Genomic DNA, 19,413 nt, shown 5'->3' with positions numbered 1-19,413 from the left:
ACTAGTTAGCGAAGTTAGTTAAACTTGGGGGTTTTGCGGGAGACCTCAAATCAAGCGACCATCTTCCTCAGCGCACCCACGTGACTCCGAAATCCATACATTTGATCATGTATTACTTTTGGAACACTAAAGAACAAATTATGTATGAAATACTAGTTATTTTCAGGGTTTTTTTCTGACCCAGAAGTATAATGACTCGATTCCTGAAGCTCTACCTGCTGCTGTGTGTGGCTGCAGTCCACTTCATGACTTCATCGTGCATGTCTGACATACCATAATGCCTTAATGTCATATGTCATAAAGGAGCCCCGTGTCTAAAGTAACAAACTCCTGTTTGAGCTGGATTTTATTGAAGATTGGACACAACTGGAAGATATACGGTATTCTGCATCTAAAATAGGGCTGGGCGATATGACGATATAAACCGTCTTACGATCTCCAAAGCTGACGATCTGTCATTTTTGAGAGATGGTTTTATCACGATCTTCTACGAAAAGCTGCAAACCGAGAAGGCAAAAGCTGTGACTTTAAATCCGAGCTGCTGCTGCTCCTCCTCCTCCTCCCCCTCCTCCCCCCCAGTGTTTTTTCTTGTAATCAATGACATATATTACTGGATTGGAAGTCACGTGACATACGGCGTGACAGACATGCACCGTCATTATGGATCGAGTCTTCTCGAGTAATGAATGACGGAGGTCCGAAAAAGTAACAAAAGGAGACGCAGTGTTTTACAGTCGACTTCAAAAACCTTGACAACAAAATAATCCGATGGAGAGGAATCATCACAGGACAGGAATCACATTTTAATAGAGAGAAATCAGGCTGGGAACCGTGAACTGTGTGCTAAAGTTGGTGCTAGTAATTCATGAGAGACATGCTAGTTTGGTTCTCTGATGTATGTTTTAATTAATGTTTCATGTTTTTAAAACATAGCGGATGTTAATCGTACATATTCACGTTCAACCTGCACAAAAACTGATGGAAATTTATGTTGGAAACACGTAAAATGTTCGGTCAAGATGCACATTGCTGCATTGTTTTGGTAGCTTGTAGCTATCCTAAATCTTATTGTCGGTTGCACTTTTTTTTTCTTTGTAAGAAGTGTAAGTGAGTTTGCACATAATTTTCTTAAACAATACATTAATATTAATTAATTCAATACATTAATTCAATACAAGAGTAGCGGCGATGACAGCAGAAAGATGGCCCAGAAAAGCTGGGGTTATTGTTTCGACGGCTTCCTCTATGGTCACTGTTGATCTTTTTTCTTGGTCGTACGGACCGGAGAAAGCCCAGCTAGAATAAATAGCGCTAATGTTAACGCTAGATTTCTGCTCAGTGACATAAACACCGCAGAGAGCAGATGTTAGTGAAGGAGCTGTGGATGTAAACTTCATATTTCTTATAAGGTGTTAGTAAGACATTTCTTGGTGTAATAAGCCTAATAAGGCTTATTAAATTCCTAAGTTAACACATTTACAAGCATTATTAATGTGTTAATATGATGCTTATTGTTACATTTATTACCATCGTATACGTGGAACAAATAAGTGTTAACAAGCTTAATAAGAATAATTAACAAAACATGTTATCAGATTACTAAAGCTTATTAGTACGGTTCTTGTAAGACATTTAATATCATTATAGATGTCTCACACTGACTTATGTGTTAATAAGCTTAATTAGAACCTTTAATAAACTAAAGGATTAATTTACTGCATTAATAATGTGTTAAATGATAGTAAAGTATTTATTAGCATTATAGGTGTCTTGCAAATACCTGATAGTATTAATGAGAATATTGACTAATCAGTCAGACCATTGTCTACAAAGTTCATATTAGTAAACTGGTAGTAAGCTTAATAAATGTGTTAATAAACTTTGTTAACCATTTATTGAATGTTTTGCAGCACCTTACCCAAAGTGTGGAGTGTTTTACCATAAACAAGCACAAAGCATAAAACTTGTAAAATGAAACTTTTTTATATACAATTGAAATGGAAATATTTATATACATTCTGTAACAATAAAAACATCTGCAAATGTTTAAAGATTTTGTAAAATCACTTTCAAGCTTTAAATAACATTTTCAACAAGTGAGAAAAACTTTCTGAACTCTGAGACTCTAAACAAATCTTTACAAACAACTTTTCAAAAAACAAACTTTTAAAGGCAACAATAACACATAAAACCACCAAAATATTGCTCATTTTTACATCAGTGATTCACTATTTTCCAGTAAGTTACAAAATGCGCAGATTTCCTTTATTTGGCTCCAGTTATTTCTGATCAGAAACAAGTCGAAGTACAAGAACTACCAGAACACCGTTGTTTTGTAGTCATACAGACGGCTTGAAGTCAGTGCAACGCCAGATTTGCAGCAGCACGCGCCTGAGTAGGAGCTGAGTAGGCGCTTTCCCGCGATATTTTCATGATGATTGATAAGTGGCGTGAGAGTCCAAAATACCTAACATGCACCGCAATCCAGGCGATCTTCTGCGCAGCGCCGCGTCCGCCTGCATGATCTCAAACACAGCTATTCTGACGGCGGGTTCACACTGGATACGGAGCGGAGGAAGCTTTCATTCGGCGTCCATGTTAACCTACGGCGTGGTCCTCTCCAGGCGTGGAGCGGCGCGTCCTCTGCGGAGGGCCCGCGCCGTGCAGTGGATCGTTTCGACGTCTGGACTATTTTTTTTTGTGCTAGCCGCGAGTGACCCGGGTCGATTTTGGCAGGAAGTTACATCAACATACATGAGAAAATCCGGTTTATTTTCAAAATATAACCAGTTTTTCACAATAAAACGCCGCGATTGACAATTGCGATCATGTTTTCGTATCTAAACAGACTGTAGAGACGAAAATAATCAACACACACACACACGCACCCGGGCGCGCGAGCACACACACACACAAAACAATCGCGTGGATTAAACACCCTCACGGTGTCCTTGGAAGGCTGCTTTAAAAAAAAAAATATCTGGCTAACAGAGTTTAATAATACATTTATTAAGCTTACTACCAGTTTACTAATATGGTTTTGATTACACTTTAGATAAGGTGCTGCAAAACATTTAATAAATGGTTAACAAAGTTTATTAACACATTTATTAAGCTTACTACCAGTTTACTAGTATGATCTTTGTAGACAATGGTCTGACTGAGTAGTCAATATTCTCATTAACACTATCATGTATTTGCCAGACACCTATAATGCTAATAAATATTTTACTAGCATTTAACACATTATTAATGCAGTAAATTAATCCTTTAGTTTATTAATGATTCTAATTAAGCTTATTAACACATAAGTTAGTGTGAGACATCTATAATGATATTAAATGTCTTACAAGAACTGTACACATTAATAAGGCTTACTAATCTGTTAACAAGTTTTGTAAATGATTCTTATTAAGCTTGTTAACACTTATTTGTTCCACGTATACGATGGTAATAAATGTAACAATAAGCATCATATTAACACATTAATAATGCTTGTAAATGTGTTAACTTAGGAATTTAATAAGCCTTATTAGGCTTATTACACCAATAAATGTCTTACTAACACCTTATAAGAACATTAATAATGCTTATTAGTGTGTTAACAAAGCTTGTTAAGGAATCTTATTATAAAGTGTAACCGTTTCAGTTTCATTTGAAAATGTGGTAAAGGGTGTTTTTATTAATATTATTATTATTATTATTTAGCACTTTGAGATGTTTTAATAGGGAAAGGACTTTACTAAACTTTATCAGTCATTCATGCTGTTAAACTTCATCAATCTCCCTCATTTCTGGTCTTGGGTGACAATCATTTACAAGCTCAGTTTTATGGATTTTGGCACAGAGGCAAAATTAAAACTCACTGATATTTAGAAGCTGTTCATTTGACAGCAATGCATTACCTGTAGCAGTAGAAGACACAATTCTTGCACTATTTACAGATTCATCTTAATAGATAATAACTATTTAATTGGAATAAATATAAATATTTGTTCAAAATGTGTTTACTTCTTTCAACTAAAATCATTATAATTACATTTTTGTCAATTTGAATTTATTTTAAAGAAATCGTGAAATAAAATTGAAAAAAATCGTGCTTTTCTTTTTTTGCCATATCGCCCAGCCCTAATCTAAAATGATTTTTTTTACTAATCATCATTAGCTCAGTGGAGAAATTGAGTGTTGCTGTCAGACTGGAGGCGGAGCTGTCAGAGCAGACTCTTCCTGAAGAGGGCGGTCTCACTCTGTGACGTCAGATTGTGAGGACCGTTTTCATGGGTTGGGGAGGGGATGCTGCCGAGAGCAGGTTTTTAGAGGATTACTCAGAATAAACGGATCAAAATATCGCTTTGGGTTTTTCATGGTATGGTCCATTTAAAGTAAAGTAAGTCATGGAGGTCATCAAAAAAAGTTTCAAAATATTTAAAAAATGTAATCTTTGAACTTGTAGAAAAAAAAATCCTCAAAAATGTATGAGTTGCATGAAGAGGTGATATTTTTAGCAAAGTTTTTCCTGATTGAATTCCAATTGATTATATTACAAGAACACTGCCATCTGCTGGTAAAGCTGGGTACTGTAGGAGTTTAGGTTTATTTTGTGTTTAGGATTATTTAGTTTTCAGTGTTTTTTCCCAAAACTATATGATCTAGATTTTGTAAATAAATTTAAAAAAAACACACACACACTTGGTCTCATCTCAGTTAACTCAAAAATAAAGTATTCCATTGGTCGTATAATTTCTAAATAAAATCTATTTTCTCTGCTTTGTTCGTTTCCCCTCCAGCTCAAAGGAAGCTTGGAGCCCAAGGCGAAGAAAAGCCGTCGAACTCAAGCTGCTGAACCCAAAGAGGAAGTCAGCGTAAGATATGAAAACTTCTACTTTTAGGAGGAAAACGCTGCACAAGTGAAATCACACAGGTCATTTAATTTAGACTAAAACAGCGTAATCATAGTTCAAAGACCACTGAGAACATGTTTGGCATCGATCAAAAGATGACTGGTGTGAGACTTTGAAGTTCTAATGCTCAAAAACTACATAAAGTGTTTTTTATGCAGATATTAACTTTTTAAACAGATTTCAACTTCATCAGCATCTCTAACTTGAATGAAAAAAAATCCATGTCCTTTATGTTTGTAGTAATGGAGCAGGGGCTGCTCGTCAAAACATACAAACATGCTACAGACCATAATACGATATAATACCATAATACCATAATAAGGATTTAGGCACCCCAATCTAGAAGGGAGTAATCTTTCCAATTTGTTTGCATAGAAGTCATTTTACTAATCAGCTTTTACTTCAGGAGTTTTTTTTTCCACTCTTAAGTTCTTAAATGTTTTGCATACCTAAAATATGCAAATTGTCTTGTTAAGGGGAAACTATTTTTTATTTGTTTGAAGCCTTTTTTTCTCTGCAAATGTTACTATGAAAGCTCTGTGTGTGATGCTGACAGGCAGATGGATTCAATGGGACTTTTTTGTCATTTTCACAATAAAGAGCATGAGATCCTGTGCTACTGTGATGAATGTGCACACATTAGTGAGCCCTGCAGTGTTGCCACGGGAACAGACGGTTAAAGAAAAGAGAAATGCCTCTTTTGTCTATCAAACTGCCACACTGTTAGAGAAACCCAAGAGCTACAGTTCAGGAGACTTACTTTCAAATTTCCTTCATGTATCTGACGACAGCACGAACATTTAGAAACGGAACGTCGCTTGAACCACTCATCGGTCTTTCCTCCTCCAGGACCCGGAGCCGGAGATGGAGGCGGTGAGCTCCAGCCAGGAGATCCCCGTGTGTTCGGCGCCGCAGCAGCCAGAGAAGCTGTCGGTGTCCACGCAGACGAAGAAGGCCAGCGGAGGGTCGCCGCGCACGCTTCACCGCGGCACCCAGACCAACAGCGAAGGCGCCTGCCAGAACATGTGCCACGAGAAATACACCAAAGTCTTCAACGACGTCAAAGAGATGATGAAGGCCGACAACAAGAGGGAGACGGAGCGGGTGGTCAGAGAAGCTCTGGAGAAGGTGAGATGGCGTCCGGCTGAGGTGTTCCCGCACGCCAGCCGCAGTGATAAACGCAGGACTTCCTGCTGCCCGTCCGTCTTTCTCCTCAGCTACGAGCAGAGATGGAGGAGGAGAAGAGGCAGGCGGTGAGTAAAGCGGTGGCCGGAGCACAGGCGGAGATGGACAGGAAGTGCAAGCAGGTGAAGGAGAAGTGTAAAGAAGAGCTGGTGGAGGAGGTAAAGAAGCTGGTGGCCCAACACAAGCAGCTCATCTCCCAGACCAAGAAGAAGCAGTGGGTGAGTGGAACGGAGTCCGCTTCCATTCGGCGCCCATGTTAACCTATGGCGTCGTTCAGACCAGGCGCGGAGCGGCGTGGAGGGTCCGCGCGGTGCAGCGGAACGTTTCAGCGTCTGGTCTATTTTTTTCCACGAGCTGCGAGCGCTCCGCGTCAATACTGGCAGGGAGTTGCATCAACATATATGTGAAAATCCGGTTTATTTTCAAAATAAAACTAATTTTTCACAATAAAACGCAGCGATTGACAAATGTGATCATGTTTTAACACTCAATAAATATATATAATATATAATTATTTTATAAATAAAATAAACACACAATCGCCATACGCATACATGTTCACGCGAGCACAGACACACAAAACAGACAGATACACACACAGACAGATCAATGCAGTGGGGGCACACTGGAGCGGGGCATGGGGGTGCGTTTGAACAAGAGAGAGGCAGAGGAGCGGTTCTTCTTGGAAGAAACATCAGGTAATATTTTTAGTTTATTAATTTACCGACGGAAACACGTGGGAGCGCGTGCGTGCACACAGACACACAACAAAACAGACAGACACGCACACGCACGCACAAACAGATCAATGAAGTGGGTCGACTGCGGAGTTGGGGGGCGGGGTCTGTGTCAACAGGGGCAGAGACCATCCGCTTTTAGCAGAAACACAGAGTGATATCCTGGTTATTGACTTATTACCCATGATGGCAAAAAAAAGCAATAACTCTAGTAGAAGGGCCCGTCGACCATCGTGGAAAAATTTGCGTCCAGTGTGACCCCGGCGTCAGTCTTCACTGGGAAAATGCTCTCAGTCCAGCCGGTGGGACTGCTCGACCCGGGTCACCTGGTGTCTGTAATGGACTCATGGTGTCAAAGACCAGCTCTGTGCTCTGGTCTCTGTCCACTTCACTCCTCAGAACCATCTGGTTCATTGTTACATCTCTGTGTTTAACACTGGAGCTTCGACTCTTCAAATGTTCATGCAAATACTGACATTCCAGCAGATGCTGAAGCTTTACAGTTAGGTGTGAGAAGAATCCATTGGCAATACCTGTATTCATTCCATCTGAACTGTAGTAAAAGTAGCGGTTCGTCACTGAATCAGATCCAAACCGTTCCCATCCCTCATTTGAACTTAAGGTGTTCTGAGCAGTTCTGACTGTAGACAGTCTCATATTGAGAGAACAGTCTCATCTGATTTATGCGTGTGTAATTCTTCTGTGTGACTGTGTGTACCTACAACTGTGGATTCACTTGTACAAAAATGACCAAAAAAACAAAATATAATTTACATGCACACAACTTTAAATTGTAGCAGCTTAAAGCTAACTACACATAAACTTGTTTAAAAATCGCTTGTTACGCAAACACAAAACCATATTTACACACAAATCTGACGAGAGACTCTTTTCATGTCTCCAAAGATTTGTGTGTAAGTGATGCGTTTAAATGCTGCTGAGATGCTTTGAACTTAGATTGTGAACATGTGATGATACTTGACGTTTTCTCACTTTCATAATCAGATATACATGATAATTCCTATCAAAAAGTCCAAACACTAAAGTTTCTCTATTCTCATCACTGGCCCCATCCACGGCGATAACCAGACGGCGCCAGGTCCTTCTCCAGCGAGCGCAGCGGGACCGAGATCAACCCACTCTGCTCTCTCGGGGATGACCTCGCGCTGTCCTGTTACCGCCATGGCTGGGACTGGCGCCCGCGGAAGAGGAAAATGTCAAGTTTCATCAGATTTTATTCACAATCTAAGTTAAAACTCTAATGACCCAGCATTCTAGCAGCATTTAAATGCATCGCTTAGACACGAATCTTGGAGATGTCTCTCATCAGATTTGTGTGTAATGTGTTTGTGTGTGTACCTGGTCATTCATGTGTACTGTTGTAATTTAAAGTTGTGTGTGTAAATGCTATTTGTACAGTTTTGTGTAGGTTTTGAATGGGCCTCTGTGGAGCGCTGTAACCTCTGCTATGTCCTCCTGCAGTGCTACAACTGTGAGGAGGAGGCCATGTACCACTGCTGCTGGAACACCTCCTACTGCTCCATCAAGTGTCAGCAGGAGCACTGGCACGCCGACCACAAACGAACCTGCCGCAGGAAGAGATGAGCCGGCCCCGCCCCGCCCCGCCCCGCCCCGCCACTCATGGTATCCCCCGCTGACGCGCTCTCCCCCCTCCTGCTTCTCCTCTTGCCTTGATAAAAACTTTGTGAACCCGCTGAGCAGCGTTTTGAAGTTCATTTTTAATGCTCCCTCTGTGATAACTCTGCACTCCCTCCTGGTTGTTTGTGAACAAATTTCTCCAAAGTTTTTTTTTCCCCTTCAAAGTGATCTTTTTTTCTGCTGGAGAATGTTATTTATGTGTGAAACAAGTGAGAATGTTTTATTAGGATTTTTAAAAAAGTTTCTACCATAAATGCATCAAACGTGAACAGAGAAGTCGTCATAGAAACGGAGAAGCCTGCAGGAGTGGAGGCTCCCGCCGCGTCCTGAATCCAGGGTGGAGGATTGCACCTTTTTAATCATTTCTACCTAGAATCTTGTGGTCCACAAGTCACTCGTTGGGAACAGGGTCCGAGGTCGGCCTTAAAAGACGCCGGCCCAATAAATCATTTGTGTCCACGATTATCACGACTCTGCACACATCCGTCATGTGATGGAAGGAGATCCTGCGGCGCGTCTCAGACAGGGTTCATGCTTTTGTTTCTTTGCACACATTTCATGTCCTCATGAATCCAAAACAAACAAACAAACCCAGAGCTTGTAATGTTGCCAAAAAGCCTCACATCTGTTAAGCCGAGGAGGCGGCCCGCTCCACGCCCGCTCCGTCCGTCTGCGTTTGCTGTTGTTGGTGCTCAGTGCCTGTTTGTTTGGAGGCCGCTCTGCATGCCGACGGCTTCACTCTGTTTTTATTTATAGCAAAAAGAAAAAAAGACGTGCGAGGAGCGGCGATGGAAGCAGTGATTCAATATTATGCAAATGTAAAGGAGGGATTCCTGTTTTCTAGTCTTTTCTTTCCTTCTTTCCTCAGTGGTGTGTAACCGTGGTGCTCTGATTCCGTTTTCTAAAGGCAATGAGATTGCCAGGTTGAAATCTTTGATTGTTTCCTTAGTGATGAACTTTTGACAGAAGTGCTGATCATCATCATCATCGTTGACGTTTTGGGGGTTTCTTTGCGTGGACAGAACCGTGGACTCGCTTTTATCTTTATTTTGATTATTGAAAAGATTATTTTGACAAACTTCTTTAGCTTTCCCCAAATGAAAAAAAGATTTTTTTTTCCCATCGATTAGTCTCAACTGAAACCTTTTCTTACAGAAGTATTGTGGTCAGGCAGCTTTGATCTATTTTAATAAATGAAATGATGTAATGACAGTAACGTTTGATCAATGTTTCGCTCGTACTCTGTCATTTTTTTCAGCTTCCTCCTTCCTCCATTTGGGCCTCACTTTTTGCAGTTGTTTTTTTGCCAAACAGAAAAAAGCAGGAAATCGTGTAACTTAAAGAAAGACCTGATTGATTTGAGGTTCCTCTGTGCGTTTTAGATGATGAGATTTCTGTATTTTAAATGTCAAGCTTGTTTATTTTTTTCGCCTCACCTAAGTAGTTCCTTGTGAACGTGCTCAGTTTTCTCTCAGATGTCTGTAGAAAACATCAGAACCTGGACGGTTTGAGCAGCTCAGACGTGACGTTGTTTCTGGATCACAGTCGTTCGGATGGAGGCGGAGAAGGAAGATGTTTGATCAAAGGTGTTTGGACTCTGAAGTGATGTTTTTGTTCATTTCATCCTCTTTCTTCATGTCTGTCGTTGGGTCACTTTTCCAGCCTCATGGTTGCACTACATGTAAATATCAGTAAACCTGCTACATGTTGGTGTGTAAATTAAGTGGCATTTAATATTTTCAGTGATCTGGATGACTGTTGGTCCTAATTTTGTACAATGTACAACTGATATATCAGCTTTCATGTCACTTTGTATGTATTTCAGTTTTTTTATATTTTAAAACCTTCGATGTGTCAAAGAAAATAAAGCAGCTTTTGTTCTCCTGGTTTTAACGTCATGTTAGAATGTTTCTCTTTGTGCATCCATGTCAGTTTTTTAATCTTCTTGTTTTGATCTTTGTATTCCTGGAGTTTTAAGCGCATGATGCTGTGTGTGTATTTTTTTCCCTCTGCTCATTTCATTGTGTAAGCTAAAAATAAAACAAAAAAAAGATGTAGTTGCACTCAAAATGCAATGACAATGGTTTTTTTTTTGTTTGTTTTTCTGGAAGCTTCTGTTGAGCTTCCAGACGTGTGAGGCTGATTTCAGCTGGAAAAAGCGAGTCGGTCCGATGATCAGACTGTTCTCTGCTCCCGCTCCGAGGTATTTTACTATGTGATGCTGTGTGAGTTTGACCTTCTTGTACTCTAAGTACGTCTGACAGGAAGGACAGTTTCTCTGCTCTCACTTCTAGTAGGTCATCTTCTGTTCTGTCCACATGTAAACTTTTAACCATAGCAACATTTTTTAATGCTCCCAGTCTTTTGTTTTTGGACACTTTAGCTAGCAATATGTATATAAATATATTCTATGTGCTAACATGGAGGAAATAAATGTATCAACACATGTCTGTGGTCCAGTTTGGTTCTTTCTTGTGGAGGGTTGGAGTTAAAGATCAAACTGACTGCAGGAACTGTTGGACTGAAGAGTTTAGAAACCTAATCATCTGCAGCTTCAGTAAGACTGAGGTGAGGTGTCTAGCAGGGCTGATGTTAGTGTTCAGAGTTTTAATAGTAAAGAGTTTCTTTAAAAAGCTTGATAACATGACACAGGTTTTCTTAGAAATAATGAATTCAAATACATTGGATGCAATGAACCAGAATTAGCCCAGTTTCAAAACTTGTTTTGTTATTTTTGTAGTAACCTGTAAAGTTTAAAGTTTTTTTAGACAAAAATTCAGACCAAAAAAAAAGAAGAGTCGACGCAATGCAGAGGTGGGCTAAAAACACGTGTTTGCTGTAACTTTTTTCCCATCTGTTACTTTTAAGCAATTTTACAGAGTATTTTCCACCTTTTGAGCACCTTACCACAGCTGAGATGAGTTCTGTCTAAGAACAAATAAATGTCACAACGAAATGCTTTTAGAAACTTTGTGTTTAAACCAGATTTTTTAAAGGAAAAACGAATGAATTGCTACTGGATCCACTTTCCAATTGGATATGATATCAGCACTTATATAGTTTTCAAAGAATTAGGATTAATATTACTAAAAAAAACACTGGGATAAAAACTAACTTTTTTATTGCTTAAACCAAATTTCAGCACTTAATTGTCAGAAAATGTAAAATCAATTTTTCCCAAGTATGGAAAAATCAATGATGCAACCAAACTTGCAGAGTAACAAAGATAGTTTATTGTCAAAATACTTATTTAAATGAAAGACAACTCAAATAAGACATTCTTAAAACCATAAAAAACAATCCGGGGGACGTATATGTTGCTGCTGAAAGAAGAAACCCGGCGATGAGAGCTTTTATCATTCATTAAAAACACCAGAACATTCTGAGCCGATGCAACGACGTCTGCAAATCCTTAAAGGGTTCCTGATAAAACACTCGAACTCCTGTTTGACATCACTGTGTGCTGAGCCCTGATTGATCTGTACATGTAAAAATATGACGGACTCCTAACTCCTATTTACAAGGCAAAGTTGATGCACCATTTCTGAGCTGGGGGCGAGGGGTGGGGGGGCAGCTGCTGGGTGACAGACAGGTTGTAATCCAGTTAAATTTGTACTGTTTTGAAACATTTGCAAACATTTAAAAAAGGGCCTGAATAAAAGAAAAAATGTAATTCGCCATACGGCCACAAGAGGGCAACAAAAGGTAAATAATGGGATTAAAGCCACTGGAGCTCCATTCAATGTCACTGGTTCTTTTCATCGCATCTCAAATTAGACACTGATTTTAAATTTTTATGTTTTTCAGAATAAATGACATTTTTAAAATAAAATATTGATTAGAATAGTCAAATACAGAAAATGTTCAGAGTGTTTTAACCTATGCAGAATGAATCGGTTTTGTTCTGGTGACCAACCTGGAGTAAAACCTGCCTGTCAACATCAGACTTCACTGCAGGAATATTTCTTACTTTTCAATATAATCTATCAACATATAATCTCTGTTTTTATAATATGCTTGATATAAGACTCTATTTCACTCTAGATAATGTTTTTTTCTTATATTAGCAAATATTCAGAAGAAAACATTCTTGAATATCTTTCTTGTATTTCTAAAAGAGAAACAAAATAAATTATGTCAGTCTTTTTTTGTACATACTTACAGGATACGAGTGGTTAAAAGTGGATGTTTTTTGTACGAAAAAATAAAGGCTGCAAGGTGTTTGGATGCAAACGTTTTGGCTAGTCTACAAAATAGAAGCTCAGACGTACCTCATAGCAACATCAACTGGTAGAAACACAGCTCAGTTTTTGTCATGGCTGATGCAGCAAAAACTCAAGATATGTTGAACATTTTTTTGTGGAAATTTACATCTCAAAAAATAGCTACAATTTTACAAGGACGTGTAAAAAAGAAAAAAAAGGTTAAGGAAGCAGGTTTCCAAAGTGAGCGTAAATGTAAAAGCAAACATCTTTGCTATGTTAGTGATCGTCCTCCATCTGTAAGGTCACCTCTGTGCGGTGAAACGGAGGGCTTCCTGCCGCGCCTCTTAGTCAGATTAAATATTAATCCACTAGGCGGCGCTACATGTTATAAGCCACATAAATGGGGTCCAGCTGGTCGGCCAGGAAGCCGTCACGCAGGTGCATGCGCTGCTTCTCACCGCGGGAGTTGATGGGGATGACGCCGATGTCCACCACCACCACAACGCCCACGATCAGGTAGTGCTCCTCCAGAACCACGTTGGTCACCAGAGGGACCAGGTCCAGAGCCTCCTGCTCGGAGCCATCCAGCTCCACCACCACCACCAGCAGGTTGGTCCAGGTGAACACAGCGCTGCGGATGCACAAGAGCAAACCGAGGATTCCGGATTAGAGGAATGTTGGGTTGATCCTGGTGACATTTAAGTGACATTTCTTCCAAGTGTGTGCATTGACTTGCTGTTTTGTTACTCATTTCTGAAATGATGTGTTATCCAATGAGATAAAGGCTTTAAAGAGCCACTCAATCATCTCTTAATCTATTTTAAAAAGTGTTCCCAGAGGTCTTTAATTTTTATGTTTATGTCATATTTAGCCAAAATCAAGGAACTGGTGTCATTTTGTGAGACATAGTTTCTGCAGAGCGCCAGAACTTCATTAGAAATTCACCTCTGAGTTGTGGGTGGCACTGATGGCGTGGAGTAAGTCTGCCCGCCTTTCCATCCTCCATCTGTTTACACTGTCTCCTGCTAGCTTACAGCTCCTCACACCCCCAACCTGACATTTCCAACAAAAGTGCTGAGCAATATCAGAGTGATCCAGAAGTCCAGTTCTGATCCAGATTCCAGCTCAGACAAAAAAAAATCAAAGACGAACATGGATCTATTTGTCTGCAAGTGGATGCATCAGAATGGAGAGGAGGAGGGAGCTGGTGCCTGCTCAGCGTATTTTCTACGTCACAAATACATCCTTTTCCCTCTGCTCCTGAATCACAACGATTTGAATAAAGATATACTCAGAAGTGTTACGGGGGTCCTGGCTGCTGCTGCTGCCCCGGCGGGGGGTCTTGGCGTGGGGACTGCCGGGTGCTCTCCCCCTTTGTACATTCCATCTTTATCCACATTAGGAAAACATAAACACTCACCTGAGCACAGGTATCAGCTCACCTTAGCACTAACCGTTTGTGTGACAGAATGAAAGTCTTTATCTGAATGGGTTTGTATGATGGAGTGTGTGAGCTGCTGTTATAGTTGAATTAAGTACATTATGTGTGGTTTCAATGTGGAGACTATTTTGGCCACAAGTGTGTGTGTAACTATAGAGTGTGTGTGTAGACAGGCCCCGCCCATTCTAGTTTATCACTTAGTCCTGGTTGTTTTATGATGTTGCTTCTCTCTGTTGCCATCTCTCTCCCCCCCCCCACCTTCTTTTTTTCCCGTCCGGTCCAACAACAAAGAAAACATAATCAATATAAATAAAGTTTAGCATGAAATACAACAGGGGTTTATACTCAATAAATCCCTGTTGTGACAGTAAAATCTGCCCAACACAAGAAGCTCTCAGCCCACATCTGTTGGCTCAGCTGTTGGACAGGACAAGTTAAAAAAAAAGACGTAACATTTTATGCTGAATTTTCTTCACTTGTCCTCAATCATCAGAAAAAGCTACAAGAACATGTTAAAAACATAAAAAACTCCATGTTTAATGTCTGTTCTGACGGCCAAAGATTCCAATGGAGTTGAATCACAGACTTTACTGGGAGGAATGTCAGGCCCCATCCAAATTCTTCTCTCTACCTCCGTTTGTGGTGTCAACCCTCTAAGCAGAGGACACAGCCCTCTGTTGTGATGGGTTCTGCTGTTCCATGAAGGTGAAACACCTTTCTCCTCTGTGGCATTTTTACTTTTGTATTGTAAAAAGTAATGACTTTTGTGACCTTTTTAAAGTTATAAAACTGCTGTTATGTATATTCAAGCGCTGGAAGCTCCGTGCTAACGTGGCTGACTACTGATGACATCATCGAGTGGAAGTGAGGTCCAAATTTAGACGCTTTTTCTCCTAATGCAGGGGTTTAGAGAAGAATTCAGATTCTGTCTTTGCAGAACAATGTTGGTTTTGAAACATTAGAAATACAATTTGTAGACTCTATGAAACGGTTTCTAACAAGAAGAGTTGCTGTTGTGCGTCAGGCTGCTCACCACTCTATGATGCTCTTGTGTGTCCTGATCACAGACGTCTCGATGTCGATGGGGTGATAGCGCATCCCTCTGAGCTCCATGGCCTCCTCCAGAGCGCCGACCACGTACAGGGCATCATGGCGCTCTGCAGACACATTTAGAGGACATGTGGAAAGGCAGGTGGATTTAGAATCCACAGAACTTCATCAGGAAACGGCTTGAAACGACGTCGTCACCTCCACAGGCGTCCGTGAGCTCGGTCCTGCGGAGGAAGCCCAGGTACCCGGTCCGAGCCCAGACGGTCTGCGTGTCTCCGAAGCTGAGTCTGGAGCTGAAGTGGTCCGACTGCAGCGCCTCGTCTCCGTACACGGTGAAGTAGCCGCTGGCGTTGTGGCCGCTGTGCACCCAGATCTATACACATTTACACAAGATGGAGTTAGAAAAATTCAAGATATTTCTGTGCAATCAATGTTATTTTAAGACCCTCACAGGGCTCAAATGAATCCTATTTTAACAACAGTTTAAGTCTTTTTTAGGACAAATTGGCCATTTTCCCTACGTTTTCTCAGGATCCACCATCAGCTCAGAGGATACATTTTTTTTTTTTTCCAAAAATGTTTTATTAAGATTTGAACAATGCCATGTAAAAAAATACAAACAAACAACACATTTGCCTTTTACAGAATTGGTAAGATATTGCAACATATATGAGTAAACATTATTATTCTAATTTCAAAATAGAACCAGAGGATACATTTTAATCGGTTTCATATGGACCCTGGAATTGAATTTTGAAGAATACTTAGTTAAGAGGGAGGGACCAGACTGACCTCTCCCAGATGCGACTCCCCCATTGGTCCTTTAGTCTCTGGGTTTGCGATGATGATTCGGACTCCAGGCAGGATCTGCTCCAACACAGAGACAGAAACTCCATACAAACTTCACTTTTACTAAAGAAAAAGAGCCAAGAAGCTGAAGTTATTCCTAAAGTGAGCTCACCTTTCCAGACTCCATGAGGGACAGACTGTGTGGGGACCCCCTCTCTACCAGCCTGACTCTGCACAGCGAAGACAACACAACTCTGTTCAAAGGTCTGGCTTTAGCAGATTTACTCTTCTGTGAATAAAACCTCTTTGAGGAGAAGAAAATCCTCAGGGTGGAAATCTAGAAACTGATTGTTCACTGGATTCTGTCTGATAAAATAATTCAGTTTTATGTGCTTACTTATAAAAAAAAAGAAGAATTTAGAGAAAAATGCTTTCAGTGTGCAGCGGAAAGCCTTTCTATCTTCTACTTTCTTTATTCTCTCATATCAATCGTTTTAGTTCAGTTTGCATTCTGGAACTTTCTCTTCTGGAAAGTTTCAAAGCTAAAAGCAAAAACAGGAAAAGAGAACAGCGTGAGAGTGGTCTGAGTGCAGCAGAGTGGTCCCTAGAACTCCTTGAAGGAGTATGTTTCCTCAGAATTCTGGTCCTCCTCGTGTTCTCCTGCAGAAGCTGTCGTCATTTTCTCGTCTGATGTCAGAGAAAATCCTCACAGAGGTTTCAAACTTCAGGAAGAAACAAACTTCTGAAAGTTTTTAAAACTGGAATTTTAGTTTGCAGTCTGAAAGGTTTACTGTAGTGTCAGTAGATCTGAACCAGTTCTTATTTTTTGTTTGGAAACTTTTGGAATATTTTTCCCCAGAAATTCTTCACAAACTCACCACTGACTGTGAATAAATATGTGCTGGACAAACAGCTGAATGATCTTTCTCGAACTTTCTCTGGACATTACGGATGCTGGTAAATAATGACTTTCTTTGCTTGTGACTGAAAATAAGAAAATATAAATGTTACACTGTGGAAATGAATCTGTTACCTTAAGAGAACTAACTGAATCTAAGCTCTCCGTCCCTCCAGCCCGTCTGGTCACCGTACGGAGCCGAGCCTTTAGTTGCTCAGCTCCTCAACTCTGGAACTCTCAGCAACGTTGACTCCTTTTCAGTTTTTAAATCCAAAATCAAAACCTATCTGTTTAAATCTGCTTTTCCAAATTCATAACTTTACTTCATCTGTAATCTGATTTTATTAAGATGTCAACTTATTTATTGTGCTTTTAATTTATGTATGTTTTAAGTGATGTTATAATGTTTTGGTTGTTTTTATTTATTTTATTTGTACAGTGTACTTGAGTGTTTTGAAAGGCGCTTTCAAATAAAATGCATTATTATTATTATTTTGTTATGGATAAATGATGGTGATCAGTGGGAGGAGAATCCACGGCTGAAAACTGGTTCTTTAACACCTGAACTAAATGCTATTTCCTCTAAATCTGCATTTAAGTTTACAGCTTCTACTCTCACCCGGGAGTTTGACTGAACGCCGTCTAGATTCAGACCAGAGAACAGCCCCTCCTCGCAGAGAACAGCCCCTCCTCACAGAGAACAGCCCCTCCTCACAGAGAACAGCCCCTCCTCGCAGAGAACAGCCCCTCCTCGCAGAGAACAGCCCCTCCTCGCAGAGAACAGCCCCTCCTCGCAGAGAACAGCCCCTCCTCACAGAGAACAGGGCTGACACATCAGAGCAGAAAGCTTGAATGGAGGTCAGGAGCTCACTCACCTGTCGTGCCGCAGCGCCCTCATGTCAACATAAACCGTGGTGGGGTCGGGTCCTGATGTACCCTGAAAGCAGCAAAAGGATCTAGTTAACCCTGCAGGTCCCGCCCCCCCCGTATGCTCATGAAACAATAGCTCAAGAAAACTACAAAGAGAAAACTGAGAGCAACATTTCATTTGCATGAATGATGTGCAAAAACGTTGAAAAAGAGAACATTTGTGATTATATTCAAATGAAAAAGTGTCATGTGATCACACCCAGGATGAAGCTGGATGTTCTGGACCAGAACCTCCAGGCCTCTAAGGCCGGCCCCCTGCTGGTTTTCCACAAATCCTGCCTTATCTGCTGCTGATTACCTGATCAGGTGTGTTTAGCCAGTAAGGAGCTTCAATTGTAGGTTGGTTAGAAAACATGGAGGACACTGGGCCTCGAGGCCTGGATTCTGACCCTCCTGTTCTACACTTTGATTGAAAAAATCAAAATGGACCCATTTCCCACCTCGATCTTCCTCCACCATCTCTCCACTGTTCTTAAGCAGTGTAAATCCAACCACAGAGGCATGCTGGGAGTTGGAGTCCACATGCAAAATGACAAACACCACCATCTCCCGAATGCAGTGATTCTGGTAGCTTTCAGAATAAGAGCTTTCCCCTGTTCATTTAAGAATCAGCGTGTTTGAATCATGACAGGAAGAGGACACAGACTTCAACAACACAAAAAAGAAGTGTTTTTAGTCTTTAAAACTGGGAAAAATAAAGACAGATTTGTCTCTGCTCTTCTTACATTATCATAATAATTTATTTGCAATTTTGTGGAGAATTGTTTGTGTGGATCACATGTTCATTTTTCATGTCCAGAGGGGTTCAGATTAAGATGCTGCTTAAACCTGAGTTCTGTGTGATCACTAGACTTTGCATAAAAATGCATAAAAAATCCAAATCATTCAGGTTTAATATATTTTGCCTGCAGCTGCACAAACATCAGCCCCCCCCCTTTTTTAAAGCTGTTTTTTAGTGCCATTTCTGCTGTGAAACATAAAAACACAGCAGACTGCAGCTCCTCCATCTGCTCTGCTTCACAGCTGCAGGCTTTAGCATGAACGTGCTTTTCGTCATGCATAGATGTTAAACAGAAAAACGAGCACAAAAACTGCTAAAAAAGACTAAAATAAAAAAATAGAATTGTTCCCAAATGAGCCAGATTATTTCAATTTTTATTTATTTCATCGTTATTTCAAGGGAAGTGAGATCGCTTTTGTTATTACATTAAATAAATAATCATCTGTTAATTATTTTTGTCATTTATTGCTGTTTTAAAATAAAATCATACATCATTATTTCCAGATGAATTCGATCTACACTAACATTTTTACAATGTATAACATGAAAATGTCAGATACTTTATTTAAACCAGATTTCAATTTGAATAGTTTTTCTCTTGATTTCTTTGTACCACAGTTGTTGATATCCTCTCTGACTCCACATGCACCTCAAACTTCAAACTTTATTCAGTCAAGAAAGACCTGAACCAAAAGATGAGAGTTTTTCACCCGGGTTTTTTAGCCGTCTGACACCAAAGTGATCGAGCCCAGACGTCCTCCTGCAACAGGAAGCTGCATACAGTGCTTTTATTTTGAAAGCGTCATTTTCTTTGGAATCTTTTAGGCATAAATGACT

General features: G+C 40.3%; 3 protein-coding genes across 19 annotated transcripts in view; 1 reads left to right on the top strand and 2 right to left on the bottom strand.

Moving 5' to 3' along the window:
• zmynd11 (zinc finger, MYND-type containing 11) overlaps positions 1–10,929 on the top strand; it is a 50,228-nt gene extending 39,299 nt beyond the window's left edge. For all 11 annotated transcript variants that reach the window (XM_024268748.1, XM_024268755.1, XM_024268752.2 and 8 more), the window contains 4 exons: positions 4,788–4,862; positions 5,751–6,029; positions 6,119–6,304; positions 8,306–10,929. In XM_024268748.1, the coding sequence (XP_024124516.1) occupies positions 4,788–4,862; positions 5,751–6,029; positions 6,119–6,304; positions 8,306–8,428 (663 nt within the window). In that variant the 3' untranslated portion in view covers positions 8,429–10,929. The remainder of the gene's footprint in view (positions 1–4,787; positions 4,863–5,750; positions 6,030–6,118; positions 6,305–8,305) is intronic.
• LOC112144307 (tripartite motif-containing protein 16-like) overlaps positions 1–19,413 on the bottom strand; it is a gene marked incomplete in the record, with an annotated part of 1,074,856 nt that overhangs the window by 45,058 nt on the left and 1,010,385 nt on the right.
• LOC112144243 (disco-interacting protein 2 homolog C) overlaps positions 11,693–19,413 on the bottom strand; it is a 279,772-nt gene continuing 272,051 nt past the window's right edge. For all 7 annotated transcript variants that reach the window (XM_036216276.1, XM_024268647.2, XM_024268648.2 and 4 more), the window contains 6 exons: positions 17,741–17,802; positions 16,140–16,197; positions 15,971–16,045; positions 15,377–15,551; positions 15,162–15,285; positions 11,693–13,318 (listed from right to left, as the gene is read on the bottom strand). In XM_036216276.1, the coding sequence (XP_036072169.1) occupies positions 13,066–13,318; positions 15,162–15,285; positions 15,377–15,551; positions 15,971–16,045; positions 16,140–16,197; positions 17,741–17,802 (747 nt within the window). In that variant the 3' untranslated portion in view covers positions 11,693–13,065. The remainder of the gene's footprint in view (positions 13,319–15,161; positions 15,286–15,376; positions 15,552–15,970; positions 16,046–16,139; positions 16,198–17,740; positions 17,803–19,413) is intronic.

This window comes from Oryzias melastigma, linkage group LG17 (genome assembly GCF_002922805.2).
Source record: "Oryzias melastigma strain HK-1 linkage group LG17, ASM292280v2, whole genome shotgun sequence".
NCBI classification, from domain to species: Eukaryota; Metazoa; Chordata; class Actinopteri; order Beloniformes; family Adrianichthyidae; genus Oryzias; species Oryzias melastigma.
Note: the sequence above shows the minus strand (reverse complement) of the source record. Positions and strands in the feature narration are given on the sequence as shown.